This window comes from Plutella xylostella, chromosome 18 (genome assembly GCF_932276165.1).
Source record: "Plutella xylostella chromosome 18, ilPluXylo3.1, whole genome shotgun sequence".
NCBI classification, from domain to species: domain Eukaryota; kingdom Metazoa; phylum Arthropoda; class Insecta; order Lepidoptera; family Plutellidae; genus Plutella; species Plutella xylostella.
Window position 1 is genome coordinate 5,329,043 of NC_063998.1, and position 12,403 is coordinate 5,341,445.

The 12,403-nt window shown below is 40.6% G+C and overlaps 3 protein-coding genes, 1 long non-coding RNA gene and 1 other non-coding gene across 5 annotated transcripts in view; 3 read left to right on the plus strand and 2 right to left on the minus strand.

Moving 5' to 3' along the window:
* Nucleotides 1–90: 90 nt before the first annotated feature.
* LOC105385256 (deoxyribonuclease-2-alpha) lies at nucleotides 91–1,753 on the plus strand. The gene is made up of 4 exons (XM_048627183.1): nucleotides 91–220; nucleotides 565–727; nucleotides 999–1,149; nucleotides 1,396–1,753. The coding sequence occupies exons 1-4, from the start codon at nucleotides 93–95 to the stop codon at nucleotides 1,587–1,589; spliced, it is 636 nt and encodes a 211-aa protein (XP_048483140.1). The 5' UTR covers nucleotides 91–92; the 3' UTR covers nucleotides 1,590–1,753.
* A 97-nt stretch (nucleotides 1,754–1,850) lies between these two features.
* Nucleotides 1,851–2,744, plus strand: LOC125489848. The gene is made up of 2 exons (XM_048627184.1): nucleotides 1,851–2,043; nucleotides 2,411–2,744. Exons 1-2 carry the CDS (start codon nucleotides 1,988–1,990, stop codon nucleotides 2,679–2,681), a joined length of 327 nt encoding a protein of 108 aa, XP_048483141.1. The 5' UTR covers nucleotides 1,851–1,987; the 3' UTR covers nucleotides 2,682–2,744.
* Nucleotides 2,729–12,403, minus strand: part of LOC105392569 — a 32,189-nt gene continuing 22,514 nt past the window's right edge. The window contains exons 2-6 of the mRNA XM_048627182.1: nucleotides 9,337–9,536; nucleotides 8,685–8,910; nucleotides 7,075–7,248; nucleotides 4,127–4,352; nucleotides 2,729–3,762 (exon numbers count right to left, since the gene is read on the minus strand). Coding sequence (XP_048483139.1) covers nucleotides 3,549–3,762; nucleotides 4,127–4,352; nucleotides 7,075–7,248; nucleotides 8,685–8,910; nucleotides 9,337–9,507 — 1,011 coding nt within the window. The 5' untranslated portion in view covers nucleotides 9,508–9,536 and the 3' untranslated portion in view covers nucleotides 2,729–3,548. The remainder of the gene's footprint in view (nucleotides 3,763–4,126; nucleotides 4,353–7,074; nucleotides 7,249–8,684; nucleotides 8,911–9,336; nucleotides 9,537–12,403) is intronic.
* Nucleotides 5,473–6,654, minus strand: LOC125489849. Its single transcript, XR_007267276.1, has 2 exons — nucleotides 6,033–6,654; nucleotides 5,473–5,828 (listed from the first exon to the last, which is right to left on the minus strand). It is a non-coding gene; the product is annotated as an uncharacterized LOC125489849 (long non-coding RNA).
* On the plus strand, nucleotides 8,378–8,448 carry Trnag-ccc. The gene has a single exon. It is a non-coding gene; the product is annotated as a tRNA-Gly (tRNA).

Here is a 12,403-nt window from a genome sequence, read left to right on the forward strand (position 1 = left end):
TGTAGTAATAAAATTTTAACACCTTATCAAAATTGTGGACGTATGAAAAAAAAAATCATTTTACTTTTAGTATTTTCCATAATACTCAGGCAATGTTATTGGCATTTTTGTACTATTTTGTGTTTGCGTACTTGTATAAGTTAGTGGTGAGTGGTCCAGCGCAGACTTGGGAGGGGATCAGTATCAATTGCCGCGACAATGATGATTCTCCTGTTGATTGGTAAGCAAGCATTTATAAATAATATCTGGATCTAAACTCAAACTACTTGTTACACACTCACGAGCTAAACTCAGTGAACTATACAATCTTAGTTACATTTCAAGAGTTATTTTCGGATTATTAGTTAGTTTGTCTACGGACTACGACCAAAAAGTAAGGGTTTAATGCCTGTCTTTGTGTTAGCATTTGTTTGTGATTGGTGCACCGAATTTTGCCTACCTTTGACGTTTGTCCACTACCTATTATAGGTACTAGTTAGGCTGTTGCGGATTCGGCTTGGCTTAAATTTGTATCAATCAAATTGTGAGTTTTTTTTCTGTTTTTGTGTGTCTTATAACCTGCAGGTGGTACATTTACAAGCCGCCGGCAGACAAGCTGGACTACACCGACGACGGGTCGCCATTCATCTACGTGACGTCACGCCAAAGCGACAAGAGATGGAACTACCCACGGAAAACTATCATGGGCAACTCGCTGCTGTATAATACATTGGCGCCGAGCTATCGGGTTTGTTTATTTGTTTGTTATCTTTAGGTATATCTAGTAAACTGTATCAAAGTTTTTTTTTCATGGGCGACTGTGTGTTTCACTACCCCTTCGGGGATTACAGTCGTGAGCATAATTATGTACCTACTTATGTACCTATGTATGGATTTTAGATAGCATTAAGCATTAACTCTAGAGCTAATATATTTTTCTTCTTTAGTAGATATAGTTCATATAAATTAAATAGTAAATCATAAAAGCTAGAATAGTAATGAAACATTTTATTTTGTAGCCAACCTACAGCGCTCATATGGCGTCCATATTTTTCGAGGTTCCAAGTACTAGCAGCAGAACCAATCAGTCTATGCAAGGGTTCATGTTGGCTGATGAACTGGGAGGCGTGCTTGTTTTGCACACTGTACCAGGATTCCCTACTTCTTACAGTAAGTCTTGTAGTATCTATGTAGGTACCTATCTATCTGTAGTTTGAAATTATGTCAAGTGATCAGGCCTTTGGGGCCAGATATGAAGTGGGATCCCACGAACAGGTTATCTTACCGGCTGGTGGATGAGGAGAGAGTTTTGTAGCGCTCTTCGGTAGAGGCCTATGTCCAGTAGTGAATGATTAGATATCTAAGGGCTATTGATGAACTAATCCACATATTTAACATAAAACCCTCACGTTCTAGCAAAACGTACCCACTGGCCTTCAAACGAGCTGAAACACGGCCACCTATTCACCTGCCTGTCACTGTCTCTACAAGAGCTTGTGTATGCTGGCGCCACCATCGCGCGGCTGAGTCCCACAGTGAAGTACAGACAGATGCCAGGGAAGTTGGAGCCCGCACTACATTCGTGGGACTTTCGGAATAAAGCTGAGTGAGTATGTTTTGTGCCTCGTTTAGGTATGTATTCATTATTCTTATCATGTCGATGATAAAACCCTCCAGTTAGACTAGGCTAGTGTTTACCTCACCGTGGCACAAGGACGGAAGGACTATACGTATACTTAGATTGCGTACAGTCCAAGGTGCGCCGGATAAGGAAGAGGTGATACGCTACTTGTGAAGGCTCCTTACGTGCACACCGTGCTTACAATATCCTACCAATTACTTACTAGAAAAAATATTTTTTACAGTATTATCTTATTTATTCCACAGACCTCACAAAATATTCTTTAGTCCTCTGAGCACGAAGGGAGGCCAGCAGTTTATCCTCTACCTGCGCACGCCACGGACTATCGGATGTCTGTATCGCACCTTTGCCAAGGAACACGAACAAATGATGAACGTGTATGGACCAGGGAAGCCGGCTAATGTTTGTCGACCACGATTTGGGTATGTACAGTCAGCTGCATAAGTAGCTAAACACTTTTGTACCTTGTCAATCTGAAACAGCCTATCCATCCATTGAAATATTGACGGATCGTCAGTTTGACAAGGTACAAAAGTGTATAACGACTTATGCAGCTGACCGTACCTCATAATTAATATAAAGTGGAAAAAAGGGGTGATGCATGTTTGACTGTGGCGAACTACTGCTACTTAGCTTCGAAACGAATGGAGCGATAAGAAACCTGTGTGATTGAGTATAGAGCTCCTATTTGGCAATGATTTATCAAATAATAATATAAGTAAGTACTTACAACTTTTCGTGATACCTACTTACTAGACTTACCTAATGCAAAATACGTTACAATTTCAGCATCAGACGCATAGACATGATCTGCCTAAAAGAACCGGACTCCTCACCGTTCTACATCAACCAAGATTTCAATGAAGACAAGATTAGCTTCGGAGTTAGTACGGCAGCGTCATGGCAAGACACCCTGACTTCTAAACCGGAGTATTGGACCTGTATTAGCAACCTGGCCATGTCTGATAGCAGCGGCGCGCCAGGGTTTATGCTCTGCACGAACCACTACGCAATTTGGCAGGCTTTTGATAACTTGAAGGTGGCTGAACCTAAATGTTAGGGCGCTAAAGGTCTTACTTTGAAGTAGGTGAATAAAGTACACATGACTTTTATTATCAAAGAAGAACGTTTATTATACAACAATTATTTACACGAATAAAAATGTCATGCATTTGTTATTTGTTATTAAAACAAACAACTAACAAAGGATGCCTGTTAAAGTTAAATTGTAAAATATTTCACATAAATCTATGAAATTAGACTCAAAATCCATAGCTATAATAATCTCTTTCGGCTAGCCAACAAACAACGTAATTATTATCAACCTCCCTTATGTATTATTTATTAAATACCAATACACTGGATACACTAAAAATTAAACTGAATAGATCCTTGTTATTCGCATACATAATTGGCACAAGTGAGATTGAAAAGGTAAATATTTACATCATAAATTGTTTCTTAAAGCGTGACGGAGGCGAGAAATCCATCACCGTCGATAAATTAATTAACTCGTAAATAACATTAAGGTACTGCATTTATGTATGTTAAATTACAGCGCTTACACGCAATACAATTAGCACCTTATAATTTGGCACATAGCATCCACTTTCCCGTGCCTTCGATCGATAAAGGGAGAAGTAGGTCGGTGATACAATAACAAAACTTAACACTACGGATACAAAGATACTCCAAGTTGTAAAAAGGTTCAAGAATGGTTCTTTTTATGTATAAGGTTATATTAAGGTCTTACAAAACATTGATCAGAGTACCAACACCCTCAAGCGAGCAATGAAAGAGTAAACCAATGAAGTGGGTATGTGCATTCTTGCATTGGCTGAAAACCTTGAAGACAAACGAATTGAAACCGCATCTTAACCTTCTAATCATCAGAAGGATCATTAACCACCCTTTACAGCTACTCTTACTAAGCGACCCTCAAAGACGGCACTCGTGTGAACCAAGTATCGGGCTTCATCTTGAGATAGTAGGCGTCTTTAGGCGAGGGCGTGGTGAGGGCGTCCTCCAGTACCTTCAGTGCGCTGGTGGGCAGCACCTTGGCGCTGTACTCGGCGGCCTCGCCTGGCATGGCCACCGCGCAGGTCGAGGCACTGGACTCGGAGCTCGGGGTGTCGGGGCGGCTGGAAGGGAGTAAAGGTGAGTGGTGAGTGAGGGTGGGGAGAAGTAGTTATAGGAACTCTTAAATCAGTTCAGTACACTATTGCATATTTAACACTTGTTGGACACCAAGGGTGTATTGGTAGCTGTACAGAAAATATTTAAAAGGTCCTTCTCAGTCAGCACACAGTAACACAACCTAATAACTTACTGAAAATGTACTGATTATTGCACACTATATGTATAGGATTATAGGTGGTAGTCTAGATACACAGAGGATATCTACAGAATATAGCTCAGGAATATAGAGTAGGAAGGTATGATGTTTTAGGGAAATACCTAATCTATGAGTGGCTTCTCTCATAAATCTGTGTTACAAAAACCAACCTGGCCGGCTGACTCGGCGCAACGATCTGCGCGGGCGGCGCATACACCTCCGCCGCAGCTATATCCGGCGCGTGTAACATCACGACGTTTAGCCCGCGCGCGCGGAGTGACGCGCGTAACGCCCGCGCCGCGCCCCACACGCCCCAGCGCGCCGCCGCCGCGCCCGCCGCCGCCTCGCCGTCGCACGTCGTGTTAGTGGTCTCGCAGGCCGTGTCTGATGTTAGGCCTGCACGCGTAGCACAGTATGGCGGTGACAAGATATAAATGACAGCTAGTTGCAACAAATTGTGTGATACCAGTTGTCCTCACAAACGCTAACATGGCCAACACGAAATAATCACTACAAGATGTGAGTTACTATTTTGACAGCGAGATTGGAAGATTTGTCTTATTTCCTAACATGGGTGTACCAATTTATCCACACATGTCTCAGTTTGACATTTGTTTAGGTAGCATTATATCACTCAAGTTCGAAGGTGGTGATAACATGTGACACAAATAATTATTTGTTTAGTTTTTGTTAATTTCATCCTTGCTCTACAAGAAGAGATGCAGGAAAGGAAAATTACTATAATACTTATAGGGAGGATGATCCGGGACTCTAATAACCCGTTGAAAATGCTTTAAAAACAACATTTGTCAAAACACACAATCTTCTTTTTTATTTGACTAAAATTATACATTAAGTATATTACTTATATGTAGCGGTGTTAGCTCAGACGGGTAAGCGCCCGCCCCTCACGGAAGAAATGTGGATTCAAATCCTGTCGCTCACATGTGCTAAGAAGTTAGATAGATAGACATTAGTTTGTTTGGAAGCAACTCAGTGCATATGTTTGCCCTTAGGAACAAAAACCACTGATTTTCAGTTGTCTCCCATATACTTTAAGTTTGCCTATTCACGTCAAAGTATGTAGGTAATGAAGTGGCTAATTGAATAGTTTGAATGCTAAATGTGGAGTTCACGAAATGTAAATCATATACATTGAATAGGTCCGGCACACCGGGCAGTCAGCGACTGATGCTATGATGACTGGTTGTCCTTTCACCACAGCGACAAACCCTAGTCAGGATTTATTATTTATCAACAACACACTAACTAAAATGAAGTGGCTAATTGAATAGTTTGAATGTTAAATGTGGAGTTCAAGAAATGTAAATCATAATATAAACTGTACATATAATAAGTCCGGCACACCGGGCAGTCAGCGACTGATGCTAATCCTTTCTCCACAGCGACAAACCCTAGTCAGGCTTTATTATTTATCAACAACACACTAACTATAAAAAAATAAGTGGATATGCTAGCATGTACAACTAAATTAAATGGTTATAAAAATATAATATTTTCTTTAGGTAAGTAAAACATTTATTAAACTTTTAATTAATAAATTATAAAAAGTATACTATTTCACACACCATAAAAGCATATTAGGTATTCTTAGTTATCAACTATCACAATAATCAGTCTGAACTTGGCTTATATCAGTCATCAAATAGGTCTCATAGTATGTATGCCAAGTTTTTCAACTTTTTCAGTTCGGTGCCGCTCCGGTTCATTGTTTCACCACAAGGTTGCTGATGTCATCTGACCATCTCCAGGTGGTTTCTGCCAACAAGAGCTCTCCAACCGTGTCTAGGCCATCATTTTCTGACCGGTTTTGACCATCTTCCGTCTTGCCTACAAGCCAATTTCAATGTTCTGTAACAAACAAAAATGTTTCATTAGATTTTAGTTATACTTATGAACTAAGATTATGCCCATCACGTCCTCACTGCTGGGGTACGGGTTTCCTTCCAATGAATGGCCTAGTTGACCAAGTACTGCCAAGTGAAAAAAGTTTTTTGAGTTGTTTTGTGTGCATGTGCCCAATTATAATAACATGTGACTGGTACTGGCACTTACCTACTGTTTTTTTCCTTCCATTGATTATATAAATATTATTCAGTCAGGCCGTGGGACAGGCATCGTAGATGATATTCTGTTGCACCCGTCAGGATTCTGCCCGAGCTTTTGTCTCAAGGCCTTCTAGCTCCTGGGGCCGGGTAAACGGTGGGTGGGTCATCAGTCAGGTGGCATGCTGTTTTTTTCTTCGTCTCATGGAGCCGGTGCATAGAAATCGTCTGCCGAAGAACTCCCAAGGAATCTGATCGTGCTTGGTCGGGAGCAAGCTCGGTCGTATATTATTTCATGTGACGATGTCCAAGAAACTCAAGAAAGTAGTTAATGAGCCAATATGAGTCCATGGGGTAGCGCAATGCAAAAATGCAATGGTAATATTACCAAAATATTTCACTCGAACGCACCAAACAGCAAAAATTTTCTTCAAATTTGACGTTTGGTGACATTTAAATTGTCAAAAAACCATAGACAATACAAACAAGAGCCACAAATGAGGGATTTTCAAAAAAAAGAACGAATGAAATACATATTTCCACAGAGCAGAAAAGTTTCAGTGTCACTGTGGCTTATATCCAATCACACCAATAAAATGAGTCCCATGTACACCCTATGCTAACATTTAAGACTGATATGAAAAAGTGACTCAATTTAATCAGTCACTTCACATGTTGTCTTATTATGGCCATACTAGCCGTGCTGGAAGTTAAATGTTCAAGTTTAAATAGGTGTATTATTGGTAGGTTACTAGGGTAAGTACAACTTTCTCTTCAGTCTATTTCTGAAGGGAACAGGGGTCTCTCGCTGATTGATAGATTTATAGATAGGCCAGAAAAAAGTTCAGAGTGCTTCAGAGAGACGCATACAATCATGTGTCTGTAAAATATTTCAGTCGGACCATAGTCGGACTGATCGGTGTCAGTCCGAGCTTCAGTTCGCTCAAGTTGATCTGTCAAGTTACTTATCATAGTAACTAGAGCACTCATGTTTGAACCCACACATGAGGCGTAGGTACAGAGGGGTAAAAGAATTCCATAAACCAACATACCGATATAAAACAGTCTCCCCGCGTGCGGGTGCGAGGCGGCGGCGGCGGCGAGCAGCGGCGCGAACGTGCGCGCAACACGCAGCGCGCCCAGCACGTTGCCGCGCAGCACCGCCTCCCAGCACGCCGCGCCGCCGCGCCCGCCGCTCCCGGCTGTGTTGATCACTGCCCAAACTCCTGGAAATGCAATGAGTAATGAAGGTTAACTTTTAAGGTAAGGTCGTTACTCTGACTCTTAAGTAAGTACTTAAACATAAATTTCAATATTGATTAGTAAATAGCTAATAATTACCTACCTAACTAATTAATCGGACAAGAGAAATCAATCTACCAACCTTATCTACTTAACAAAATATTGAACGATATGCTAGTTAAATAAATTAAATAACTTTGAATTTGAAATACTTAATTAATAGGTATTATTAGGTATGTACGGTCAGCTGCATAATTTGTTAATACACTTCTGTACCTTGTCAAACTGACAAACCGTCAATGCTTCAATGAATGGATAGGTGGTTTGGTTTGTTAGATTGACAAAGGTTCAAATGTGTATGCTACTTATGCAGCTGACTGTACATGTGGTACATACCTACTACATACCATAAAGCTTTTCCTAATTACGTACCTAACTGAATCATGTTATACGTTAGTTACATAAAAATATACCTACGAGTCGTTCAAGAACTTAAATATAAAAAAAAAACTTGTAAGTATAAAGACTACTATTCTGTTTCAGTTGGTTACATAAAATCTGAAAGTTGTCGAACGTTCACTGATAAAATTACACTCTGTTTATACAAACACAATAAAAGCGCCATCTAGAAGCTGTAAGGCTAATTTACTAGTTCACGTTACGATACGAGTCCCGATCGTCACAGGTCGCCAGTGGTGCCACCTTGTAGCCATGTTTAGATTACCTAGCGCCAACATACAGAGGGCGTTACTATGCAATTTCAACTTGAATGCAATAAGCTACCTACGCAGTTCGCACCTTCGCTCATGTATTTGAATGATTGTGATTCTACCCATCATTTTCTCATATTTTGTGAGTAAATAGTATAGTAAGTTCCTTTGATAAGTTATATTTAAGTAAGTTAAGTTAATTTTAGCTTCCCTACTGACACCGGTGAGAATGGTGAGACAAGCTCTAATTTACTCGGTAAGTAGAATTGATACTTCATTGAAAACTTACTTGTTCTCTGAATGTAATTTGTAGGTAAATAAGGGACCTACAACGGAGGCCAACACCGAGTTACTGATTATTTCAAATCGCTATATAAACATTATTTTCGCCTGCAAGTCTCAAGCACTGCTGGTGTAGTGGTATCATGCAAGATTCCCATTCTTGCGACCCGGGTTCGATTCCCGGGCAGTGCACGTACCTTTTTGACTTTTTTTTCTTGTATTTTAAAGTGAGTTTTTGTGACTACGAATATTGATATAGATAAAGGTCCACTGGCCTGGATGTAGCTACGCGTACACACTGGTATAATACGCGTACCTACCTAACGGTAGGAAATTTTGTGTTAATGTTTGCAAAAATAGGAACTCATACTATTTTCACAAAAAACATTTATAAAAAAAATATACGTCGTTAAGTACTTCAAACATACCATGTTCCCCAGCCGGCAGATGCTGCGCGGTGGCCCTCGCCGCTTCATCCAACAAGTCCTCCCTCGCCACATCCAGCTCGAGACACACCAGCCTCGGGGGCGGCTGGTCCTCGGGCAGGTCCGCCGAGTGCGCCGCGAGCCACGACTCGGCCAGGCGAGAGCCCAGCCCGCCGCCGCGGCAGCCGGCTATCACGCGCCAGCCGCGACCGCTCAGGTATGTTGCTATCTGTGAGGGGATGTTTTGTGATGATTAATGCTTGATACTTACTATGTTTTTCGTGTCTCTCCATGAAGGGAAATGTTTTTTACAAAGATCGTTATTGAGGTTCTTCTTAGCTCGTTGGTGATAAACGCGTGGTCTAGGGTTTGCCACTGCCCGTTGTGATTAGCCAGTCAGTGGGTCCGCCAAACGTACATAAAGTATAGTTGATAACGCCACTCGAGAAGAATCCTATCGCGCGCCCGTTGCGTTGGTTTTATTTGATAAGCGAACATATCTTCGCAAGTGTCCCAATATTACCTATTTCAGCGATTTTAGCTATGTAGCTTATGAAATTCACTAGACGTTTCTATAAGTAAAATCGCGAAAATAAGTAGGTAAAATCAATCACCTACGCCGCTTCCACTGACACAGCCAAATAAACTCCCATACCTGCAGTCCCAAAGCGGTATCAACGGACGTGACCAGCACAGTCTTGGCGCTCTCCACGGGCGTGACCTCGGCCACGCGCACCTTCCTCAGCAGGTACAGCAGCAGGGCTCCCACGATGGAGCACAGGGCCGCGAGCTGCAGCCCCAGGGACAGCCAGGTCAGCGGGTCCATGGTGGTCACTGGCGCATTGTAGGGACGCTCTGGGGAGGGAGGTAGGGATGTTAGTGCACAACATTATTGTGACTATTCACAAGGTGACATTGTAATAATAGGCGGCCTTATCGCTAAAATCTCTTACAGGCAATTTTAGTAGGTATCTCTATATACATTAGGATCGGAGGCAAGGCAAGGCAACATACGTTAAATTAAATACATCCGGTAAAGGTGTTTGGGCGCCCACACATAACACGACGCGTCGCATCCCGAAAATCTGGGACAGTAATCAAGCGTTTACATTGAAAAACCGTGCCTACATAATAAATTATTTAGATTTTACTTATATCAGGTGTAGCATATCGGAATCATTATGCATCAAAGTTGTGGGTTTATACGAGTCATTGTGCTGTGTGCTACAGTTGCGTGAGTGATAGTATGAAGGTCGGATCGCCAGTTGCGTTGGTTTTAATTGCAGGTTTATTTAATTAATCACGATCTTGAGGTGTTACGAAAATTCTATCCGAAAATTACTTGTTAACTGCGCATAACATCAGCGGTTAACGTAAACGCAACTCGTAAAGTAGTAGCTTCTCGTATATGGGTTCTACAGTACAGTTAGGTCAATGGCGGATGATGATTAAAACAAATGTTTAAAGTCTCACGAGATCTTGATCTTGGAACAGTTATTGCGATGTTATAGCTTAGCATTAGCCAGCCAGGTATAATCAGTTAGTAAACATCGACGGTATCTACACGGTAGAGAATGACCGTGGCGGCCTAGCAGTATATTGTATATTCCTACCTAGGTAGGCACTTACTATGTAATTGTAGCTCAATGTCTTTCTCACACATTGTCTGTCGGTCATACACGAAGAATCTTTCGGACATTCAAAACTTCCTTTGTTTATTTGGTGATTGTTGTTACTTAATGGTTTTGATTGGCTGGTGCAAATATTCTGAGATGAGTGATGGATGATGAATGAATGATGATGTATTATTGAATATTGATTTAGTAGGTACAATAAATAAGATATAAAACCTACATACACCTTAAATACTTTTACTGAACGCATTATTACTATCGAGGATGGCTTTCAATATTTTCCTTTATCAATATTCAATATGTTGGTATACCGTCCTCTACCTATCACCTTCTAAATAAAAAAAATGAAAAATACTGTGAAGTACTTATTTTAGTCGAGACCATATTATTATTATGTCTAAGAATTTAACACTTCATTGTTTCGACTTTTAATAGCACTATTAACTTGAAACAATAGCGGCGGCAGTGGTGTGTTGGCGGAATTAACATAAGAAATAATACTTTGACTAATAGACCTTTTGTGCCCAAAGATTTTTGAGTAAGTACCTCATGCGTTTACCTACATCTTTGTTGAGTTAGCAACACTCATCTAGCTATTTTTATGAAAAACTTATGCATTTTTCTACATAATTATCGCCTCCTTCATTATTAGTATACTATATAGGTATCTTACAAGACCAAATCTACCTACTTGATATAGGCTACTTTATAGGTATAGAATAGAATAGAACATATCTTTATAAAGATATCAAGGGCCAGCTGAAAACCAGCGCTGTGGCCTCACTGTCCATAGCATATGCTGAGCTGGTGCCGTTTTGACACTCTGGACAGCAACCTTTATTTGTTTTGTTTGTTATGTATTAAGTATTCTCTTTATTTTGTTGTTGTTTCTTTTTCTCTCTTTTTTTTGTCTTATTATTCTGTCTCAGTGTGTCAAATAAATGTATCTTTCTTTCTTTCTTTCTTTCTTTATTGAACACCAATAGGTATCGTGGAAGTATAACCTGAAAAAGACAATAGGTATTCGGGAGGAAAACCTAACTTTAACATAATCTGTTCTGGCCATTTTTGTTTTAAGATTTTGAGATGTATTCTTAGATCGATTTGGCAATAGCTCATATATACCGTCTACCTACTCAGGTAAGTACCTTCTTAATGCTGCATATTGTACCTACCAATATGTGTTCACGAAAAGATCTGGTGACCGATTTTCCTCGCTTCGTTGATTCCTACAATCTCATGCGTCTCGGATCGCGAGATACACACACGGCGCAATGCAACAAAACTTACGAGCAAATCAATTTGTGCCAGTGGAGTAATGGCTCATGCCAAAATCATTAAGCCGTAAAGAAAACTATGAAAATAATTAAGTAGACTGAAATTAAAGATGAAAGCGCTGAAGATGTATTCTGGGAAAATTAAACTACTCTGAAAACTAAACCTATGTTAATTAAAAAGTAAGATTTACGACGTCACGTTGCGAACCTTTATAATGTACGGTGGCCTGCGCCTAAAAGTATACAGGCGGAGTTTTTAAAATAGCTCCCTGATGATGAAGGGACCAGCTACATCTGTTATAAATCCGGGGACGTGTTGTGTGTGATGTGTGTAGCAGTGGTGTTTATGTGGATGTGCTTGAGCAAAATGTGAGCTTGAGATCGCTATTTTAAAAACTCCGCCTGTATACTTTTAGGCGCAGGCCACCGTACGAATACTCGTTTTCAAACATAGTTATCTGAGTAGCTAGTAGCCGTACATAAATTAACAACTAAGACACTTTTCTGATTATGATTTTTACTTATATCCTCAACCAAAGATCGCCCCATCATCTGCCTCCTGACGTGTATAGGATCGTAATAAAGTGGCTCCACAGCAGAGAATAGTTCGGCAGGCTATTGGATATGTGATTTATGTTGGAGAGTGGCCGGCGCGCTCTCATTGTGCTAGCTTCAGCCACACTGAAGATTAACATTGGAAACTCCGGGGAAAACAAAGGGGGAAAGTGGACCAGAATATGACAGGCTGTGTTATCTAAATTGGATATCTGCTTCCTACAAGTCGGTAAGTAATAAACTAATTCTAGGTTGT